Source organism: Paramacrobiotus metropolitanus, unplaced genomic scaffold (assembly GCF_019649055.1).
Source record: "Paramacrobiotus metropolitanus isolate TYO unplaced genomic scaffold, Prichtersi_v1.0 Parri_scaffold0000025, whole genome shotgun sequence".
Classification (NCBI taxonomy): Eukaryota; Metazoa; Tardigrada; class Eutardigrada; order Parachela; family Macrobiotidae; genus Paramacrobiotus; species Paramacrobiotus metropolitanus.
This window is the reverse complement of record NW_026570245.1, coordinates 65,708-75,006: the sequence shown is the minus strand read 5'-3', so window position 1 is coordinate 75,006 and position 9,299 is coordinate 65,708. Positions and strand designations below refer to the sequence as shown.

Here is a 9,299-nt window from a genome sequence, read left to right as displayed (position 1 = left end):
CTAACGTTTTTTATATTACATAAGTTGATACTATTTTTTATCATGAAACGGAATCCGGAATTTTAGTAAAAATCAGCCGAAACTAAATAAATAAAATACTGTATTTGGCAAAGGCTAGAAAAACTTAATTGCCCGAATTTATAAACAAATTATAAACTTATAAACTTTATAAACTGAATTATAAACAAATAAATAAAATATAATAACTGCATATATATAGAATTATATACAGTGAACCCTGGAAAATTCTTATATATGGAATTTCTTATGCAATAATAATTTACGTGTATTTGTATATAATTAAGTATCGAATATTATATATAAATTAATAAATAAATCATATAATATTAAAATTCAAATTATTATAAATATTGAAAAATAAACAAATAATAAATATAATAAATTATATAAATGCTATATGGGCTTGTGTGTCTATGGATTATGCCGGCATCATAATAAAAGCCGCGCACAAATGGCCGCCATGTGTGCCGGCCACAAGAATGGGCGCTTATATAAATCGGCCACATCCGTCTGCATCCGCTTATAAAACAGCCCCGGTATTGACCACATTCCAGTGGTCTGCTTAGCCGGCATTCAGCATCCCTAACGAGCCCATCAATCGGCGTACACACGTGCGTGTGTGAGAGATCATGAATCGGCCTATCGCTCCATCATATATCCGGGAGACTGCGCGGATCACGTTGCACGCATGATCATGATGAAGATATCGGCTATCGCGATGCGGCAGCCGATAAGCGCGCACACCCGGATCCAATGGATGGCAGGATGCCGCGGACTGTTAATGGGATAAACGCCAGCTCCGGGAGATGGATAGTGGATGCCGATTATCGACGCAGACCGCGGCGCTTATCCGCACCGGACATCTCTTTAGTCTGCTGTCTATAGATGAACGGTGACCTTAGATTGATAAGCGGCTCCCGCTGTGGGGGGCCATTCCCGGCAAATGTCAACAATAATTAGTCAATTTTCAAACAAGTGCAGTTATTATTGCCATCAAGTAGATTTCTACGGTGGAAAATCTACTGCATTACGTTTTGCATAACAAAAAGGTGTATTTCGAAAAACGTAGATGCTTCGTGTTAACACATACTGCGCAAGTATGCGCTTCTCTGTTCAAATCCACTGCTGGCGATGTATACACACTGGTGTTGTATCCCTGTTGTACGTTGTTTTGTTGATTTTACTATTCAGTTTAACCGCGGGCCGACTAGCCGTTTTCCACATTTTTCCATCTTACTTTGTAGTCTCGTTAATTCCGATAACAAACGCGACATTTACCGGCTAAATAACAATCATAACCTTTACGTTGGATTAAAAAACTTTGGCCAGTTTTAAAATTTTTTTTACTCTTGTACGCACGTATAAAGTGGTAACAGTGCGTAATTTAACTAATTTTGTTATTTATTTTTGGGATCTGACTAATATCATTATTAGAATTAGGTATCTGAATTTAATAAAATATTATTGCTCGTATACTGCGGTAAATAACATTTTTCTTAGTGTTGGAAAGCAGTCTTGTAGCGCTCGATGACGATGTCCTTGGCGAGCTTCACGGACTCCTGGTTGCTCTTAAGTCAAACGGCACAATGGGTGCTTCGTAGTCGGGATCGACGAAGAAGACGAAGCTCTGTCGCGGGCTCGTATAATTATTCCGATTCGGCACCACACGGTGATTCTACATCGCCATAACACAGCCGTACTTATAATAATAATAATAATAATAATAATTTCGGTGAGCGGTATACACCGGCATTTACCGTGGCTTTGATCTCTGCGGATGTCCAGTACTGGAACACATCCGCCGCCATCACCAGCAGCGCTCCCGGGAGCGGCGCCGCTGGGATAAAGTTTCCCCGATTAGGGTCAACTTCCAGACCGCCGGCGTCGTCCTGGTAGATGAAGGAAATCGTCCCGAAGTCGGTGTGCGGGGAGATGCGCGTGTGACTGTCCAGCTCGGTCGGCTGCATGGCCGGGTACCACGCTGAGCGCAGCATGGTGCTGTTGCGGCTCACGTCGCCCATGTGGGCGTGGGCAGCGAAGATGTTGTCGCGTTGGCCAGCGTCCAGGTGGAGACCGCGACTTATGCAGGCGAACATCTCCAGGGTTAAATTGTGGAAGGATTGGTTGAGGTTCCGCATGGCGTCAGTTAATTGGACGGCCTCCACGTTGGATGCCGGCTGCAATATGCACATTTTTACTCGTACGATACAATAAAATTAACGTATAGACTTTGTACGGGTGTAATCGTACACGTATACAAATGCATTTGCTGAATTATTGTACAATGTGTACATGTACAGAACATTTGACATCAGTGTACATGTGCATGTACACGGTAAAAATTGATACGTGAACATGTACATTACATGCACTTGATATGTTTGCACATGTACTGAAATAATGTGTTGTACATAATACTATATTTTTTACATACATGTACGTATAAGTAAACAACATAAAACGTATGTACATTGTATTATGTGCACATACAAATAATTATCACATATATGTATATATATATACCGTACAGTACATAAAAGTACAGATATACAGCTTAGGACAAAATGGTCGCCTACCCAACATCTCCGCAGAATCTCTCATTACCCTTCTGAAAAACGCAAGGAGTTCGGGTAGGATCAACAAAGGAATCCCTAGAGCAGCCCGTCCGCAAGCAGCCGAAACCTTTGCTAGAGCTGTTGAGCAATGTGTAAAAGAACCCACTGTCGCAAACTGGACGTCCTTGCTTCTCTTTGCTTCTCAGTGCTTTGCGACAGAAGGAGATGTTGGATCGAAGAAGAAAGAATCTCTCACTGGCCGCTTTCGACGACAGCTACGAGATTTCGAAAGCGGTGTCAGATACGCCCCCAGCGGGGCCGCTACATCGACCACTCGCGGCGGCCGCCGTGCGACAAACGATACGGAGCGTTTGCGTCATATGGTAGATTCGTACATTAATGAGTGCTCTGTGCATAAAGCGGTCGCCCGATTAGCGTCGGAGGAAAGCGTTTTAACAATTGACGACAGAGTTTTATCGGTCCTCCGCACGAAACATCCCGACGCACCTGCGGATACAAGTTTTCCAACTCCCTCTGCAAATGATATACCCACATTCGCCCCCATCACTGCAGCAGAAGTCGTCAATGCCGTATTTAGTTTTCCAAGCGGGTCTGCCGGAGGTTTGGATGGCTTACGTCCACAGCACATCAAAGACATGCTGAATTGCAAAGATGCCGCTGAGTCCCCGCTATGTTCTGCACTGTGCAAATTAATGAATTTTATCGTGGCGGGCAAATTACCAGAAGAGCTGCGCCCTGTTTTGTTTGGCGCAAATCTGATTGCCTTATCTAAGAAGGATGGCGGCATTCGTCCTATCGCTGTGGGTAATGTGCTACGAAGACTGGCCGCTAAGATTATCGCAAAGCGGTGCGGCAAAAGGGCTAATGAATTATTCAACCCTGTTCAAGTTGGATGTGGTACGCGAGGTGGAGCAGAAGCTGCTGTACATGCTGCCAGGACTTTTATTCACGACGAGCAAGATGGGCTGCGAGTTCTTTTTAAAATTGATTTTCGAAATGCTTTTAACACTGTTTGTCGCGACGTTATGTGTCAGTCTGTTTTAGATCACTTCCCGGAATACTATCCTTTTGTGTCCAGCACGTATGGGGCTCCTTCTGTTCTGTCGTGCAGTGGAAGTGAAGACGATCTGTCATCCGCCACTGGGATCCAGCAGGGTGACCCTTTGGGACCGCTGTTATACTGCCTCGCTACGCTACTATTTTGCTGCAATTTGTCGTCGAAATTGGGTGTCTTTTTCCTGGATGACGGTGCTTTAGGAGGTACGGTGGAAGAAGTAGCGGAAGATCTGACATCAATCATCGCCGCCAGCAGCGCCGTTGGACTCGAGCTCAAGCCCGCAAAGTGTGAGATGCTGCTGATTGGGGGAACTGTTGAAGAACGCGAAAACGCCAGGAACAGGCTGCACTCAATTGCTCCGGGTGCAATTGAACTGCAGCCTGAAACGGTAACGTTTCTTGGTGCTCCTTTAACTGATGAGGCTGTGAAGCATTCACTGCGGCAGAAAATTGCTTCCCTAAAAATTTTTACAGAACGCTTATTAATGCTGAGCGCCCATCATGGTTTCTACCTGTTGCGGAACTGTCTGTCCATCCCGAAGCTCATGTATACGTTACGATGCAGCCCATGCTGGAAAGCGCCAGACCTGCTAGACGAATTTGACAACAACATTAAAGAAGCCCTGGAAGAAATTACCAATACCAAATTGGATGGGCTTGTGTATACGCAGGCCATGCTTCCTGTTGCCAAAGGAGGTCTGGGTGTGCGACGAGCGAAAGCATTGGCTCCTTCGGCCTTTTTGGCTTCCATGTTTTCCACTCGTCAGTTAGCATCTATGATCTACAAAGGCTGCAGTGACAAGTTGGTCAACGATGCGTGTGAATCCTGGAAACGAAAGTCCGCCTCTGATGAGTTACCGTTAGATCTGGCACGTGTTCACCAGTGCGTATGGGATAATGCAGTTATACAGAAGGATGTTAACTTGTTGTGGAATAGTGTTGACAACAATAAGAGAGACGAAGCACGCTTAAGAGCGGTCAGCACGAAATACGCCGGGGCCTGGCTTAATGCTCTTCCCGCGAAAGTGTTCGGCAACTTCCTGGACGATCAGACGTTTCGCATTTCTGTTGGCTTGTGGCTTGGTGCGAAGATTGTGGAGCGCCATTCATGCGTTAGATGTGGGAAAGAATGTGGGAATGTAACGGAAAACGGACACCATGGACTAGCTTGTAAGAAGTGTGTCGGGAGAAGAGAGCGACATAACGGCATTAACGACATCATACTGCGTGCGCTGTGCAATGCCGGCATTGAGTCGTACCCGGAGCCTGTTGGCTTTTTGCGCGAAAACGGAAAGCGTCCGGATGGAGCCACGCGCTGGAAATGGTATCGTGGACAGCCTTTAGTTTGGGACGTTACTTGCAGAGACAACGATGGCTGATTCATACATCGACGCGACCTCAAAGTGTGCTGGCGCCGCCGCTGAACTTGCATGCCGGGAGAAGATAGGAAAATACAAGTCACTTACTGATCGCTGTTATTTTGTTCCCTTCGCATGCGAGACTTTTGGCACTTGGTGTGAGACCGGCATTGTTACGTTAAAGGAGATTGGTAAAAAGTTGTTTCTAAGGACGGGGGAGAGTCGCTCTACTTGTTTTCTGTTTCAGCGTTTAAGTTTGGAGATTGTGCGTGGTAATGCTATGAGTGTATTGTGCACAGTCTCTTCCCATGTTAATTGGGACAAATTCTTCATTTGATCTGATTTGTTGAGTGAAGCTCGCTTTGTAGTTTGTACATATTGAGAAATAAAGTCCTCTCCACATTCAGTACGAATGCAGCGCAGTGCACTGTACGACTGAGTTCAAAATATCCGTTTCGTACAAGTGCACTGCACCGCTTGCGTACAGAATGCTGGGTATGGGGCTATGCGACCATTTAGTCCTACATTGTAATTATGATGTATTAACAAAGGCGATTTCCCGACCGCATTCTTAATATGTATACTTCGATTACTGCCTTATATGGGCTCCCCTTGTATTACTCTCCCTTATCTGGGCTCCCGAGCAATATGGGTCTGAGTCTGTAAAGAGTCTGAGTCGATCCGTTTGAAAAATAGATATAAATAATAAATATAAATATATAACGCGGGGCCGTATGGGCGCCACGCGTATCCTCGACAGCGAAACAGCGGTGAACCCGAATGAGGCTTTATTGCCGAATCTAATGCGCACCGTGGCGCAGCAAACACCAGACTAACAAGGAAGGATCCTGCAGCCAGTGCAACTGTGCTGCAGATCCGTCCAAACTGCGCAGCAATGTGCGGGGTGGAAATCCCCAGAAACAGCGAATAGCTACTCAGGAGGGCGGAGCGTCCCTCCGTTACAAATATAATTCGAATGTGAAATTTCGGAATTCTTTGGTGTGCTCACTGCTAAATCCGGTTGAAAAAAAGTGGAAAAGAGTTCTGCTATAAATCCGATAAATATAATTGGACGGGTATTGCTAACTAGCCGGGAGCCCAGATAAGGGAGAGTAATATAAGGGGAGCCCATATAAGGCACTATTCGAAGTACATGTATGAGTATATGAATATCATATTATATTTGCCCAAATGGCGCATGACATCAGCTGAAAATAAAGCCTGAAACAGGAGCAAATGGTATACGGTGCTATCTCGTAATTCATTCGCCACAACTTTCGCTTTCGCGCACTTCGAAACGTTTTTTTCGTATCGCATTCTGCCCTTCTCCAGCCAAGTGAATTGGATGATCTTACATCGGCGTGAAAACCGTTTGTGCAGTAATACCCGTTCGTTGAGATACGCCGAATTATAAGGAACATAAAGTTAAAACGCCCTGTCGTGAACCAAATTAGCCTGGATATTATCCGATCGTCTTGTAATTGTTCTGTAAAAGGCACGTGTCTGCCTAGGAAGTCCAATCTATTGTGTTACTTACTGGTGAAGACTGCAGCATGAGATCAAAGCATTCCCGGACTTCCGGCGCCACGGCCTCACTAACTCTGCAAATGGACGGCGATCCGTGAAGGTTTCTGGAAGAAACACTACTGAACACTTACGATTCCACGCCCTGGCCGATATATCCCGGGGAGGGCTGGTATCCCGGCGCCCGCGCTGACTGGTTCTTGACGTCCACCGGCAGCTCAAAGAAACGCCGGGACTGCTGCATCAAGCCATCCAGCTGGAGCATCGACACAACGCTGGTCTTCGTTTAAACCAATGTGTTGCTTGTATTGTCGCGTTTACCTGCTGTTGAGGGACGCCGTGGTTTGTTAGATACAGACACGTGTGCTGCCGCAGCGCAGTTATAATGGCATCCGCCACAGCGTCCTGGCTGGTGCCGGTGCGGTAGGGAGCGAAATCGACGACGGGGATGTCGCTGCTGGACATGATCGGGCGAATTTCTCCGTGCAAGTGAGGTATCGATGGTGCGTGTTTTACGTTAAACTGCTAGCCTGTACGGATGGCACAAAGTGAGCACGTTGTCTTACAGCATGCTACATAATCTTGGAATATCTCTAATCTGATTAGTTTATCAGGGCACTTTGTGCGCCAGTCCACAAGCAGATCAGATGAAGCGCAGCTGTGTTGCGAAGTACTACTCTGGATTATATGTATCAGTAGGAATCCGTGCCACTTTTACTGCCGTGGGGAAATGAGGAAAGATCACTGGTGGCTGTCCCCGTCGGGTTAAGATCAGGCATCTCTATGAATCCAGCCATAATATGCAGATACAGATCAATTTTGGTTCCACGGCGTGCATACAGTACGTACAATTTAATTCACGCTTCGCGTACATTACCAGTAGAAGTATGCTACGTTCTCTATAGCCCAAATTATATAAGTAGTAGTTGGTTCATGTCGCACCTAACGGTAAACTTTCATCGTCGGTCAATTAAAAACATAGGTGTAGATCAAAATCGGTACCAATCTCTTGCGGTGTAACTAAGGAAGTACACCGTGGCATGCTCGTTTAAAAAGGCCTGTCTTTACACAAGATCCCGTCCGATTACCATGCCTTGTAATGCATAAATGTCGCTAACCAAAGAAACGCACTGTCGAATGCAGCATTGTACGGATCTGTTATGCCAATAGCTGATGAAGTAGGCTCAAGTAGGATCTAACCTTACTGCGGTTGAAACCTGGGCACGTATCCATACGTTTGAACCAGTATAATTATACTGTACAGTGCAGTAATTTTTCGGTAAGAGAATGCAGATTTACCAGGGCCTCTCTGACAGTACCGCCCATCAGTTTAGAGTTCCTTTCCAGATGTGTAAATACATAAATCCGCCCTCTATTGTCGGCACTTCGGCTGAAATGCAGTTTTATTGCCTCGTGTTGGCCTTCACATTCCCTTTTTCTCCACATTCGTGTCTTATGATAGCGACTCGGCATAAACCGCAGTTCATCAAAAAAGGGGAAAACCACTCCTTTCACAAATGCCACGACTTCATATCAAAACAGGTTAAACAGGTCGTTGAATCTATCTGTACCGTGTTTTACCAGCAACCATGGTCCTCCCCGTTCTGGAACCACAACCGAGATAAAGGCATAACTAAAGGGCCTTTTTTTAGTACACCTGCATCACGTTTGAGATAATGTTTCCCCGAAATAAAACCCATCCGAAACCCCAACAAAATAATAATAGCGCGCGGGGTCACTAATGATAAAATAAGGTTTGTGAATTTTGTGCAAAATTTCCTTTGTGCCGGTCCGAAGCAGTTACCGCTGACCGCAGCAGTGGCCGTAGGCCAGTGTTGTGGTACTGTACGAAACTTGTCAGTTTTTTATACTGGTACAGTACAGGTGTTGTGGTACTGTACGAAACTTGTCAGTTTTTTTTACTGGTACAGTACAGGTGTTGTGGTACTGTACGAAACTTGTCAGTTTTTTATACTGTTTTTTATACTACTCTGTACATAGTTATTGCCCTCATGCGTTTGTCTGCTATCTGTAGCACAGTCCCATCACATATTAATTGGGACAAATTCTTTGTCTAATAGAAAAAGCAGTTAGAATTGCCGAAATAAATGTATTGATTGTCGCTACTCAGTATCGAGTAAAACTTTTAGCGAAGCTGCATCGTGAAACTAATTAATTTTTCTTGTCTTGCCTAAGCAAATGCGCATGGAGAATTGTTTGAACGAATGACTAAACGGTCACAGCAATGCTTACCACTAATTCTGTGGAATTGCGACGTAAGAATCTCTTAAACCAAGGAGGCCATTACCATCACTCGGCCGTTCAATAAGAACACCTTGTTTGCGGCTATTACAGACACCCATTTCACTGCCCATTTTTAGGAATCTGTGATTTATGTAAATTTTACATTTCTGCGATTAAACTTCTGTTATTTATGACCGTTCCAGTATGCACGAATTTCGTTGAGTACGTGGTATAGTATTTATACCGCATTTCGGTAACCTCGGTCTTCTAACAAATTCTTTCGGTTTTCTAATAAATTCAACCGACCGAGGGGGAACGTAAGAAGGTCACCCGCCACGGGGTGCTGGCCACCGTCGCCGTTTCGTCGCCGTAGGTCTATAACGGACAGCTCGAAGCCGGACGCTGAACTAGCTATTTCGTGCTGTCCAACCACACTTTATTCTTGACATTACAATTACAAGAAATGAAGTGCGGTTGGACAGTACGAAAAGCAAGTGAGCGCCGTGTACCCTGGGACCGC

The 9,299-nt window shown here is 45.1% G+C and overlaps 1 protein-coding gene across 1 annotated transcript; it reads right to left on the bottom strand.

Annotated features, from left to right (window-relative positions):
- Window positions 1–1,232: 1,232 nt before the first annotated feature.
- LOC129587576 (uncharacterized) lies at window positions 1,233–7,057 on the bottom strand. Its single transcript, XM_055481378.1, has 5 exons — window positions 6,857–7,057; window positions 6,670–6,791; window positions 6,549–6,612; window positions 1,779–2,198; window positions 1,233–1,696 (listed from the first exon to the last, which is right to left on the bottom strand). The coding sequence occupies exons 1-5, from the start codon at window positions 6,998–7,000 to the stop codon at window positions 1,571–1,573; spliced, it is 876 nt and encodes a 291-aa protein (XP_055337353.1). The 5' UTR covers window positions 7,001–7,057; the 3' UTR covers window positions 1,233–1,570.
- Window positions 7,058–9,299: the final 2,242 nt, after the last annotated feature.